The sequence below is a fragment of the Parambassis ranga genome, chromosome 10 (genome assembly GCF_900634625.1).
Source record: "Parambassis ranga chromosome 10, fParRan2.1, whole genome shotgun sequence".
Classification (NCBI taxonomy): Eukaryota; Metazoa; Chordata; class Actinopteri; family Ambassidae; genus Parambassis; species Parambassis ranga.
The window spans coordinates 884,977-897,227 of record NC_041031.1 but is presented as its reverse complement, the minus strand read 5'-3'; the positions used below and the strand labels follow the sequence as shown (position 1 = coordinate 897,227).

The following is a 12,251-nucleotide window of genomic DNA, read 5'->3' as shown; positions in this document are numbered from 1 at the left end:
TGGTGATACCAAACTGAGAATCAACTGTGTGAAACGTACAGAGGTGGCTCTGCCCCTTGCAGTAGAGGGCCCAGCGTGTAGAGCCCAGTCTAGGCAGTTGATTGGATGCCCTGCACCTCATTGATCAACCCTCAGATGTTCACCAGCTGACTCCCCCTGCTGGTCATTCCTCATAAATGCCAAAATGGCAGAGTCTTGGTATGACCTGACGGTGTTGGACTTTAAGTCTGAAATAAGCCAAAACAGGGCTTAAGTAGTTTAGCTGATCCATGTGTCATACTCTGAGTTAAACTCCCAGCCCCTAAATTCACTTCTGTATGTTCTGTATGTGCCTCAAACATCTGGTTGAAAGTGTGTAACATACTGTGCATTTCTGTTTATAGTCTCAAAGCCGATACAACATGATCACAATTAGTATTTCATATCATCAACATTTATTTTACATATAATACTTGATGAGGAATCATCAACAGGGAGAAACAAGCAGACCAACCAGGTGCATCCTACAGACGGGACCTATGACCTGCAAACCAAACAGACAGTGTCAGGTTTCATTTGTTCATCCACATACAGAGTTCATAGGTTCACACAGGATGACAGAAAGACGGTTTGATGCCATGTAAGTCATCTCTGACTTCTGTTGGCCTTTAGCACTGTCTGGTAGAACTGACTGATTAATTCCAACCTCTTCTTCCACAGATGTTTTAGACCATGATATCAATGTAAATATAAGACAGATGTTTTCTATGTAAGGTTTCATAGAAGCTCTTTTCTTTTAGGCACACTAACATGCTGGTATAGAGAAATACCTTGATATCACCCAACCCTATTATTTAGGACAATATATAATGAATCATGAAACAGCCATATATGGTGAGTCAATATTTAACTTTGATTTCTCCAATAAATGTTTTATGCTGTGGCCAGAGTGGTGGGACCACAGAGGGGGACAGGAGGGAAGTGGACAAACTGATTAGGAGCTCTGTTCTGGGCGGTCGTCTGGGCTCAGTGGACCCAGTGTTGGCCAAGCTGTCAAGCATCTGGGGCAATTCCTCTCACCCTGTACAAGACAGTGGAGACCCTGCTCCTTCAGCTGCAGACTGCTGCACCCACAGTGCACGCCAGCAGTCAGACTGCACCACATCCTTAGGCTAATACTGTGTGAGTCTTGTTCACATCTTGTACATATTAGCATAGCCTACTGTTTTTTAATAATCACTTTGGAATATCAACAGTGATCATTTCTCTCACTACACTACTAGTCCCACCCACAGTGTAATATTCCTATTGGAGTCTTTTTACTTTCTACTTTATTTTTCTGTTTTACAGTTCACTTCATATCTTTTTAGTTCCACTATTAGTATGTGCCGTTGTAATGGGGATCAATAAAGTCTTATCGAAACACTCACCTGCCATGTTTCAGACTTATTCCAGGCCATTCCTCACTTTGTACTCATGCACATCTGTGCTGTGCTGCTTGAAGAGCTGCAGGTGGGAGAGACAGGATCACAAGAGATTTGCATCTTCAAGCTGCTTCGATATGTAAGATCAGTTCTGTTGCAAATTCTGCACTCCGAGCCTAAAGAGATCATTAACTGAACATCGGTGATCTAAAGTCAATAAATATGCTGATTTTGAACCAAGCAATCAAAGGCACTACTTTGCATTTTAAAAAGAATATGAACTGGTTTAGAACAGAGTAATACATGTACTTTTTAGACGATTGTATGAATGAATGTTGGACTAATAACCAACCAAGCTGTACCAAAGATTCAGTCTGTCGACCTTCATCAGTAACAAGGAAACTGATGATTGCTAGTTTGTGCCTTCTACTAGGTTAAACAGACATGTTAGCAGACAGTAAACACGCTGCATGTGAATCCATGTGGTCATTTACCAGGGCCCAGATGAAAGCAGAACTTCCAAAGGCAAGACCCACTCTCAGCCAGTTGGGGTTGGCCGTGTCCGGCTTGGAGCTTGTGAATGCAGACCTTGATCCGGCTGAAAAACGACATCAACAACACAGAAAACACTGAATGAGCAGCTGTTTGCAGCAAGAAGAATCGATCTGACGCGGGGATAATGGAGCCATGTTTCAGTGGGCGAGGGCTGTAAAATCACTTTATTCTACAGCTTCCAGATGAAGGCCGAATTCAAAAATGACTTCCAAGTCACAGAAAACCGTTCAAACAAACACAAGTGAAATGGTTCGTTTTCCGGTAAAGAGAATAAGATCCGCACAGATTTGAACGGCACCTGGCGTGGACGCGTCTATAGTCCATGGAAGGGTAGAAACTGAATTATGGCCTTTAGTATCAAACTATTATGAAAATGTGTTAGCACTGGTGGGAAGAACATCTGCTGGGTGCGCTGGGTTCAGCAACACAGCCACAAAAACCCCTACTTAAAACACAGAATCACCGGAGCTGCGCTACAAGAATGCTAAAGCTAAGCTAAGCTAAGGTCAGGCTTCAACCTACAGCGTTCTCACCGTAAACAGCGAGATACTACGAGTGTTCTTTAAGAGCACACCAGCAGGTTCATTAGTTTGATCACCGCCTCACCTCTACTGATGAAAGCAGCTCTGGACAACAAGCGGTTAAAAGTCATTTTAGCTCCGGAGCAGCTCCTGTCATCCGATGGGCGATCCTGCTGCTCGGCGAGTGATTAAACCTCCTGACAGGTCTGACAGATCACAGAGAAGTCGAACTAAGGGGACGCTTGACTTTTGTGTATAACCTCAATAAATATGCTGATTTTAAAGCAAGCACTGTTTTGCGTTAACAAAAAAATATATGAATTTAAAAGTTGATATTACACCAAATTCCTTTTCAAAATTGAATTTTAATTTAATGTCGTCTTTATGAAATCCGATTAATCTGCCTATCTATATTCACTTGCATTAAACAAATTCAATATATATATAAATAATTGTATGAATTGAGAGCTATGATTTTCTTTCTACTTGACTTGAATTCAATGCGGTTTGATTAATAACTCACAAAATGTTGACATAATGTGGACTGTAAAATTCTCCGAAATGTAGCGCAGGCTTTATTTGATGAATTGCTGAATACTGTAAAAACCGTTATTGTTGTCAAACTCCGGTTAGTCCGCGGAGACCCGTCTGACACGCAGAGCAACCTGACCCGGAGGAGAAGCACGTCGGCCATTTTGCTCGGAAGGGGGCCTCGGCTTCAACACGTGAGAGAGAGGAGCCTGAAGAGACCGAACCAGTCCAGGATCTCTGCCTCCAACAGGATACTATTCATGTGTGAATCGACAGAGGCGTAGGAAGCCAGCACAATGCCCACGATCACGCTACCACCGAAGGAGAATGCTCTCTTCAAGAGAATTTTGGTAGGCAAACATCCCTGGGATAACGTTAGCTTGCTAGCTAATGCTAGTCTGCCAAGTAGCCGTCAGTTATTGCAGTCAGAGCAAGAAGCTAGGAGGCTAGCTAGTGAATTAAGCCAGGATTCAGTGTGCGCGGTGTTTCTAAAGCCTGGAGAACGGGCTGTAACACGGTGGGAGCAGCGCGGCGGGTCACCATCAGTCCGGTGGTGGTGAGCTGTGCTCTGGCCTTGCAGCACGTCCAAAGTGTATCAATGACAAAGCTGCTTAACACATGACGGACAAGTTCAGCTGTAGCAGCGCTAGCTGTCGAGTCAGTGGTAGTTTGGGAACTTATTCCGCGGCGCTGTCGGTGAAGTGTTGCTACATAGGTCTGTAGTTGTCCTAATAGTTGTTAGATCTGGTACATGCAGCTCCTCCGGAACATGCCGGATGTCACACCGAATGCTCCTTTACAATATCGAACACTGAACAGGTAACCTACTCCTGCTTCTTTAAGCTGGATCCATACTCCGCGAGACAAAGAGCGGAGAACGCGCTCCACGGGTGGTAAGAGATACAAAAAAAAGGTCTTTTCCGCACTGAGGTACCATACTCCGCGAGACGCGTGTGTGCAGAACTCCTCATACGGCCCGCCCACTAAACTATAAGGAAAGACTTTACTGAGTTTTTTAACACACCACAAGGACTTGTGCCATGGCAAGAGGGCATTATACAGAGAGGGTGCCTGCAACAGCGTGAGATGTCCGGCGATGAGTTGTGAAAATGCGACATTAAAAGTAACAATAGCAAAGATATACAGACATTGTTAACGAGCCTGTTATGCCCGGGTATGTAGGAGTATATAGAATGGTAACAGTCACCATCTGGTATGTGTGAATGGCTGTCTGGAGTTATTGGTGACAAATCACCCTGACTTGCCTTTCTTTCTTTCTTTTATTGCTCATCATGCAAACCGGTATGGTCTTATCTAAATCTGTTGAATCAGTGCTGTTTATACACCTACCTATATACCTGGAGAGGCTCTTGCGCTTCTCCACTTTCATCACGCCCACAATAAATTCTGACCAATCACAGCATGGTTGCCGCACAGCCTTGAAAGACAAAGTTCGGCCCGGACCCTGTGCACAGGAGTGCGGATCAGCGGGCGGTCAGAGACAAAAAATGACGTCATTTTGTGGGCGTAACGTCTGCAGGGGGGAAAAATGTCTTTGTCTCGCGGAGTATGGATCCAGCTTTATACCATGGCATACAGTGAACCCCTCAGGTCTTGTGGTAAGAACCAGGCGCCGGCATGGACACTCACCGATTACCCGTCCTTCCCTCCTGTCTCTGTAACACTGCTGTAGTGTGTGTTGGCAGCACGGAGGGGCTCTGAGCTCCTGCTGCCTGCTCTGTCCAGGCACATCCACCTGGCCTTGTCTGATCATCAGTACCACTGTCCCCCTTTGGCAGGACGGTCATCAGGCCGTAATGTGCTGCTTCTTCGCCCGCTGCATGAAGGACTTAGTTTGGATGCAGCAGGCAGCTTGTTGTTCCCAGCCACCCCTGTGCTGTAACATTGCCTTTGTCTTGTGTCCTACCTTGCAGAGATGTTATGAACACAAGCAGTACAGAAACGGCCTGAAGTTCTGCAAACACATCCTGGGTAACCCAAAGTTTGCCGAGCACGGAGGTAAGCAGGGAGTGGTGTCAGTCAGGTCCTCTTATGGCAGAGTGATTGTTTATTACACAGGATGCTAGCCGAGGATCATTGTGTAATTTTGTCTGGTTTATTTTACAACACTGTGTCACTCTGTACACACTGACATACTAAAATATACAGGATAAGGAAAACCCTGCGAACACACATGCACAATGTGGGCTCAACGCCTTGTTTCATTAAATAAGCACTGACGGTGATCTGATGATGACATACTTGCCTTTCAGCAACAGTTGTTTCACATTATAAAGCCATAACATGTTTATTATAAGGACTTGTGCTTCGCTGCTGCTCGTGCTTGCTCCATAGCATCATCTAAATTATGACCTCTGTGACTCTCAGCACTGTACACCTGCATGTACTCTAGACCAAGCTGACACAACATGAACACAAACCATTCCCCTCTGTGTTCTGTAGATCAGATCTTAATGAATACAGATTGTGATTCTGTGACAGACCAGTATTAGACTGACTTAGTGGTCAGGTTAAACACAAAGGAATGCTCCATTGTTTTAAACATCATGAGAATAGATTAGGTTACTGTTAAAGACAGCGCTGATGGAACCTGATTAATAAAACGGATCTGGAGGCTCACTGTGCTCAGTCTGGAAGTTTAGCTGTTCCCATTCTATTGCATTATGAACAGTTTCTTTGATATACTCTGTCACTGGAATACTTGGATGCTGAGGATTCCCAGGCCTTTCCTAGATTTGATGTTTCAGTATTTGAATCCATTGCATGCATTTTAATCCAGAGTGTAGGCTGCCAGCCTGACTGTTATCAGGCAGTCCGTGCTGGACGCAGCAGAAGGGTGGAGTCTGGTAAACCTACTTCTTTTACAATGAGACACATGAGGACACTACACACATACTTCCAAGTGTGTGGAGACATGAGATAAATCGGTTAATATGTTCACCCTCTGTAAAGTGTTACCTCTTCATGTAACAACAGTGGCATTGTTTTTAACATTCTGTAGGTTTTTTGCAGACTACAAGCTTTTATAGTGGTGAAATGTTTGGCATCTTCCTTCTCTCAGAAACACTGGCCATGAAGGGTTTAACCCTCAACTGTCTAGGCAAGAAGGAGGAAGCGTACGAGCTGGTGAGACGAGGTCTACGCAACGACCTCAGGAGCCATGTCTGTATCCTTTCATCGCTGCTAGCCTTTGTCTGACACATGGCTGTCACATGGCTGGAGTCTGCTGGTCCACTGTATGATCGGTCCATCTTTTTGTGCTAGTCCAGCCAAATTCTCACCACTTAACCTTAATATTATAGGTTTGTTATTAATCTGTTAGTTTTTGCAAAGATGTGTGTCTTCCTGAACGGCGTCACCCCCACAGGCTGGCATGTGTACGGCTTGCTGCAGCGCTCAGATAAAAAGTACGACGAGGCCATCAAGTGTTACCGCAATGCTCTGAAGTGGGACAAAGACAACCTGCAGATCCTCCGAGACCTGTCTCTGCTGCAGATCCAGATGAGAGATCTAGAGGGCTACAGGGTGAGAGATGTCTTACAGAGGACGGTGCTGCTGCACAAGACGCTTGCACCTGTGTGACGGTTCTGTTTCTCTGCAGGAGACTCGGTACCAGCTGCTGCAGCTCCGCCCAGCCCAGCGGGCCTCGTGGATCGGCTATGCTGTGGCTTATCACCTGTTAGAGGACTTTGAAATGGCTGCTAAGATTGTTGAGGAGTTCCGCAAGACCCAGCAGGTGGGCTTCCCAACACTGTGTTATGTTATGGTACTTTGTTGTGTTTAAAAAGGTGAAGACAAAAAAGATGGAAGTATAGAGAATAAGCTCAAATATGTGGACTGGATAGACGAATACTGCTTAAAGCAGCAGGCTATCCATTGTAACTAACGGTGAAGAATCATTTATTATTACAGGTAAGTTTCTATAGTTTCATTTTGACCATCTTTTAAAAATGTATTTTACAACATACCTGCAAGTTTTGGCATTCGGGCAGTTCCCGTTCATTCCATAGGACTGTGTATAGTCTTCCTCTTACTCCTTCTTCATGTGTACATTTTTGTCCAGACATCTCCAGACAAGGTTGACTACGAGTACAGTGAACTGCTGCTGTATCAGAACCAAGTTCTGAGGGAAGCCGGCCTGCACAAGGAAGCCCTCGATCACCTCAACAACTATGAGAAACAGATCTGTGACAAACTGGCTGTGGAGGAGACCAGAGGTGGGCGGCTGCTGTGTGTTTAGCCAGTCAGGTCTCCATGGGTAATGCGCTGTATTTGCTGTAACATTTGTTTACATGTGTCTGTAGGAGAGCTGCTGCTGAAGCTTGACAGGCCTGAGGAGGCATCAGAGGTCTACAGTAGACTTCAGGAGAGGAACCCAGAGAACTGGACCTACTACCAGGGTCTAGAAAACGCCCTAAAGCCAAGTAAGAGCCTCTGTATCAGGCCAACGTCACATATTGTAACACTGCTGCAGGATGCTGAAAACTGTGTGTGACTCTTCAGGCAGTGTAGAAGAGCAGCAGAAGATTTATGAGGATTCCTGGGTGAAGTTTCCAAAAGGCTTGGTCCCCCGAAGACTGCCTCTTAATTTCCTCACAGGTAAACACAGTCACAGCAGTGTTAAATGTGGACACAAGTCATGACACAGTCTACAAGTAAATGTTATCACCACCACCATTCATCTGGTGGACCACAGCTAGCAGCTGCCCATATGTGGCAGTTCAAATCTCACTTTGTTGTATGTGTTACTGTGTGTTGTGCTGGCCAGGGGACAAGTTTCGTGAATGTCTGGACAGCTACCTGAGGATGAACTTCAGCAAAGGCTGCCCACCCGTCTTCACTACTCTCAAATCACTGTACACCGACAAAGCAAAGGTCAGCAGCATGGCCTTTCAAACGTGCATGTTGAAATACCCGCCTCCTTCAAGCCTGTAAACACGGCTCTCTCCTCATGCAGGTTACGATTATTGAAGAATTAGTCGTTGGCTTTGAAACCAGTTTAAAAAGCTGTCGAATGTTTAGTGAAAACGGTGAGTACTGCGCATCCAATTATTGTACACAGTCCACGGAGCCTGGTGCTGAGTTGTGACTGTAAATGTGTGTACAGATGATGGGAAGGAGGAGCCCCCCACCACCCTGTTGTGGGTACAGTATTTCCTGGCACAGCACTTTGACTTCATAGGCCAGCCCAACCTTGCTCTAGAGTACATCAACGCTGCCATCGACAGCACGCCCACACTCATCGAGCTCTTCCTCATCAAAGCCAAGATCTACAAGGTTCAACACAAACGTAGTATGAACACACACCGTGCACTCTGCTCCATCTAACTGGCGTCCCCTTCTCTGCAGCATGCAGGCAACATAAAGGAAGCAGTGCGGTGGATGGACGAGGCCCAGGCCCTGGACACCGCTGACCGCTTCATCAACTCCAAGTGTGCCAAGTACATGCTGAAGGCCTGCCTCGTCAAGGAAGCTGAAGAAATGTGCTCCAAGTTCACTCGGGTGAGGAAGGATGGGATATGTCTCTAAATGGACGTCTGCTCGTGAGATATTGTGTCTTTTCTCTTTGTTTCCAACAATGTGAAGTAACGGTCCAGATGTCTCGTCTCTGTCCTCCTCACCTCATTAACTGTCTGTGTGTATCATAATTTGTGTTTGTGGTTTCAGGAGGGGACATCTGCAGTGGAGAACCTGAACGAGATGCAGTGCATGTGGTTCCAGACGGAATGTGCCTTGGCCTACAAGGCCATGAACAAGTTTGGAGAGGCCCTGAAGAAGTGCCATGAAATAGAAAGGGTGGGTTTATTCTCTGAATCAAAGTGTTTAGGTAGTGTTTAGAGGTCTTAGTATGAGGCAAGTACAACTTCAGATGAACACTGTCACTGTTTCATGAGTTGAGGCCAAAAAGAAAACAGTAAAAATATGTCTTGGCCCTTCTGCTGCTATAGGATCTAGTTAGATAGTGGATTCGGGCCTAATACTGAAACCCACTACAATCAAATGATTTTGTATTATACAAATAGAAAGCAGAGGGGCACTAACCTTTGAACGTGGCTATGTTTTTGTCTCAAAGTGCTGTCATTTACATTTGTCTCATCTCCTGTTAGCATTTTGTGGAGATCACTGACGACCAGTTCGATTTCCACACATACTGCATGAGGAAGATGACCCTGCGCTCCTATGTGGACCTGCTGAAGCTAGAGGACGTCCTGCGGCAGCACCCCTTTTACTACAAAGCTGCTCGAACCGCCATCCAGATCTACCTGGCCCTGCACGACAAACCACTGACCGACGACAACAAGGAGAGCCAGGCAGACACCGGTCAGACTGTGTGTGTGTGTTACAAACTAGTACCACTCCTGGTCACAGAATGTTTAACCAGACGTTTGATATTGTAAATTACAACACTACCAAGCCAAAAAGCTATGGGTAGCATGCTAGTGTGAACAGACATTACTTCCAGGCATTACTTCCTTTTAGACTTGTACAGGATAAAAACGTCCTGAGATCTGAAGAAGGCGGCGAGGTCTCAGTTCTAAATAACACTAGTCTTTTCACCCACATGCATTGGTATTAAATATTGCATATGTATGTGTACAAAGTGTTTGATCAGAGCTGTCAGATGACGCCTGATGTTGAGTTTGGTTGGCCTTGTTTTATTTCACTTCATCACTACAGGATACACAGAACGTGATCCAAGTAATGACAGAAGATATTTGTTCTTTGTAGAGAATCTGACGGACAAAGAGCTGAAGAAGCTGCGCAACAAGCAGCGAAGAGCCCAAAAGAAAGCCCAGTTAGAAGAGGAGAAGAAGAATGCAGAAAAGGAGAAGCAGCTGAAGAACCAGAAGAAGAAGAAGGAGGATGATGACGAGGAGATAGGAGGGCCGAAAGAGGAGCTGATACCGGACAAACTGGCCAAGGTAGGCTCATACTGACTGTGTTGGTGCTGGAATATCAGATAAATAATGGGAGATTACTTGTGTCTTTTGCCAGCCTGAGAATCCTCTTGAAGAGGCAGTCAAGTTCCTGATCCCACTCAAGAACCTAGTGCGTAACAAGATTGAGACTCACCTCCTGGCCTTTGAGATCTACTTCAGGAAAGGTCGGGTGGATTTGGCCAGTGTGTAGATCACACACACCACCTGCACTAAGGTTGAACTAACTTTCCATGTTTTCTATAGAGAAGTACCTGCTGATGCTGCAGTCAGTGAAGAGAGCTGTAGCCATAGAGCCTTCCAACCCATGGCTGCACCAGTGTCTAGTGCGCTTCTTCAAAGGAGGTGAGCACAGTGCACTAAAGAACTGGGGGGTAGGGGTCGGTGAGTGCTCTGCACTGCTCCTCATTAAGCTGTGTTCATGGTGCTTGCAGTGAGTGAGAGTGCAGACCTGGCAGAGGCGGTGAGGACGGTGCTGAAGCAGGAGATCTCCAGGCTGTTTGGAGAGAGCAACCCTCAGAGCTTCAACAAGAACTACCTGAGCCAGCACTCCAACTCCATCCCACACCGGCTGGCTGGTACACCACACACACAGACTTACACTAGAGTTGCACTAATTCCAGGTCCTAACCATGGCAGCTAAGCTTAGGTGAATACTAACCAGACACATGAAAGCAAAACGCATCGTCTCACTTCTTTATAGTGCAATGTGTGTAGTCACATAAGGTGCATTCAGTTGATGTCAAGACTGAGCCCTAGCCTTAGCTTTCTCATTGCATTGCAACGTTTTTCGGGGAGGGCCAGATGTGATAATGTGAAAGTCTCCGAGGCCAACAGTCCCAGATGGCATCATTTTAAACAAAATAACATTTTAGCCTCCAGATGAACGGATCAGAACATGTTGTCTAAATTTACAGCATAAGTGTAAAACATTCAGAAACTGTGTGATAATTGAGCAACAGACAAGTTAGTGACTCTACTGTAAAGGTGACCATATATGGCAGGTCTGGTTTAGGAGCAGCAGCAGACCTTAAATTGGCCCGCGGGCCGTAGTTTGGACGCTCTAGGCTCTAGGTGATTTGCAGCCAGTAAAGTGACATGAACAGGTGGAGAGGGTCTTCTAAAACGGCTCCTTTTTGGAGTGAAGCATTATGGGAACTCAACCCAAGCTCCCACAAGTTAGCATCCTTAATGATGGCTCTGTTTGCTGGATGCTGATTGGTTAAAAAAGTGACCAGACATTTCAGGCACTGCCCCGTGTGGCAGCAAACCGTTATAACAGAAGGGACATCTGTGTGGCAACCTTAGTCCTCTCTTATTCAGAGCTGTTGGATGAAGCTAAACAAGTGTTTTGCAACTATTCTTTGTGCTGAAAGTGTGCGTGTGTGCTCTGCTCCCAGCTGCGAAGATGATGGTGTACCTGGAGCCTTCTTCTGACAAGATGGCCTGTGAGATAGCTACGGCCCTAGATGAGTCTCTCTCCGGAAGTAGCATCCAGGTTTGTGTTGTCTTATCAGCGGCTACATTATCAATCACACCTGTGCGTCAGCAATAACCGACTTGTACGTGTTCGTGCTGCAGATCTGCACCGAGGTGCTGGAGGCCCTGCGTGACGGCCAGCTGGGCGACGGCCAGCAGAAGGCCGCAGAGGCTTACCGTGCCGCCTGCCATAAGATCTACCCCTACTGCCTGGCCTTCATGCCTCCCGGTTACCAAGACAACAGCACCACAATTAGTGCCAACGGTGATCTGTCGGCAGGAGAACACGACGACATGGCGAACGAAATGTAAGCTCGGAAAGAAGAGGGGAGGAGACAGAGGAGGAGGTGCGAGCACACAGCCAGACGCCTTAGTACGTCAACACACCCAATACCCCACCCTCTCTTCCAGTCCCCAGGCTATGGCTGCAGTGAGTCGCCCCCCCACATTGCACTGATCTAGATGGACTGAGCGCCACAGGAGAGATGGCAAAGGGAGCTGGCACATGCAAGAAGATGATGCCCATGTAACTTTTTTAAACCATAAAAGGCCCTCAGAACAGTCGTTCTGTAACTGACAAAAATACGGATAAATACAGTACGGAGAGGCAAGAGAGGATTCTGGGAAAAGTGGACATTGGCTCACTAAGACGGCTTCTGTAAACACAGTCTAGGTTTTCTATAACTCCTGTGTTTTCACGCCATGTCCTTCTTGTAGGTGCATCTGCTTCTCACGTTTTTAAAAGTAATTTATATATTACAAACTGACTAAAGGATTAATAAAACAATGTTTGCAAAACCAAA

The 12,251-nt window shown here is 46.0% G+C and overlaps 2 protein-coding genes across 2 annotated transcripts; one reads left to right on the top strand and one right to left on the bottom strand.

The window, feature by feature from the left end:
* Positions 1–411: 411 nt before the first annotated feature.
* Positions 412–2,710, bottom strand: ndufc1 (NADH:ubiquinone oxidoreductase subunit C1). Its single transcript, XM_028416329.1, has 4 exons — positions 2,565–2,710; positions 1,898–2,001; positions 1,410–1,485; positions 412–523 (listed from the first exon to the last, which is right to left on the bottom strand). The coding sequence occupies exons 1-3, from the start codon at positions 2,608–2,610 to the stop codon at positions 1,426–1,428; spliced, it is 210 nt and encodes a 69-aa protein (XP_028272130.1). The 5' UTR covers positions 2,611–2,710; the 3' UTR covers positions 412–523; positions 1,410–1,425.
* A 425-nt stretch (positions 2,711–3,135) lies between these two features.
* naa15a (N-alpha-acetyltransferase 15, NatA auxiliary subunit a) lies at positions 3,136–12,251 on the top strand. The gene is made up of 20 exons (XM_028416328.1): positions 3,136–3,360; positions 4,945–5,029; positions 6,093–6,197; positions 6,399–6,556; positions 6,633–6,767; positions 7,095–7,248; positions 7,336–7,455; positions 7,535–7,630; positions 7,800–7,906; positions 7,989–8,061; positions 8,139–8,308; positions 8,381–8,533; positions 8,699–8,827; positions 9,139–9,352; positions 9,761–9,954; positions 10,028–10,136; positions 10,216–10,314; positions 10,404–10,547; positions 11,370–11,467; positions 11,551–12,251. Exons 1-20 carry the CDS (start codon positions 3,307–3,309, stop codon positions 11,758–11,760), a joined length of 2,607 nt encoding a protein of 868 aa, XP_028272129.1. The 5' UTR covers positions 3,136–3,306; the 3' UTR covers positions 11,761–12,251.

What these genes read in the sequence shown, in the direction of transcription:
- ndufc1 (XM_028416329.1), bottom strand. Translation starts at nt 2,610, where the DNA reads ATGACTTTTAACCGCTTGTTGTCCAGAGCTGCTTTCATCAGTAGAG. An exon ending in AGCTGCTTTCATCAGTAGAG is followed by an intron (nt 2,002 to 2,564) that starts GTGAGGCGGTGA and finishes GTCGTTTTTCAG; the next exon opens with CCGGATCAAGGTCTGCATTC. An exon ending in CTGCTTTCATCTGGGCCCTG is followed by an intron (nt 1,486 to 1,897) that starts GTAAATGACCAC and finishes TCCCACCTGCAG; the next exon opens with CTCTTCAAGCAGCACAGCAC.
- naa15a (XM_028416328.1), top strand. Translation starts at nt 3,307, where the DNA reads ATGCCCACGATCACGCTACCACCGAAGGAGAATGCTCTCTTCAAGAGA. An exon ending in TCAAAGCCAAGATCTACAAG is followed by an intron (nt 8,309 to 8,380) that starts GTTCAACACAAA and finishes CCTTCTCTGCAG; the next exon opens with CATGCAGGCAACATAAAGGA. An exon ending in TCTCCGGAAGTAGCATCCAG is followed by an intron (nt 11,468 to 11,550) that starts GTTTGTGTTGTC and finishes TTCGTGCTGCAG; the next exon opens with ATCTGCACCGAGGTGCTGGA.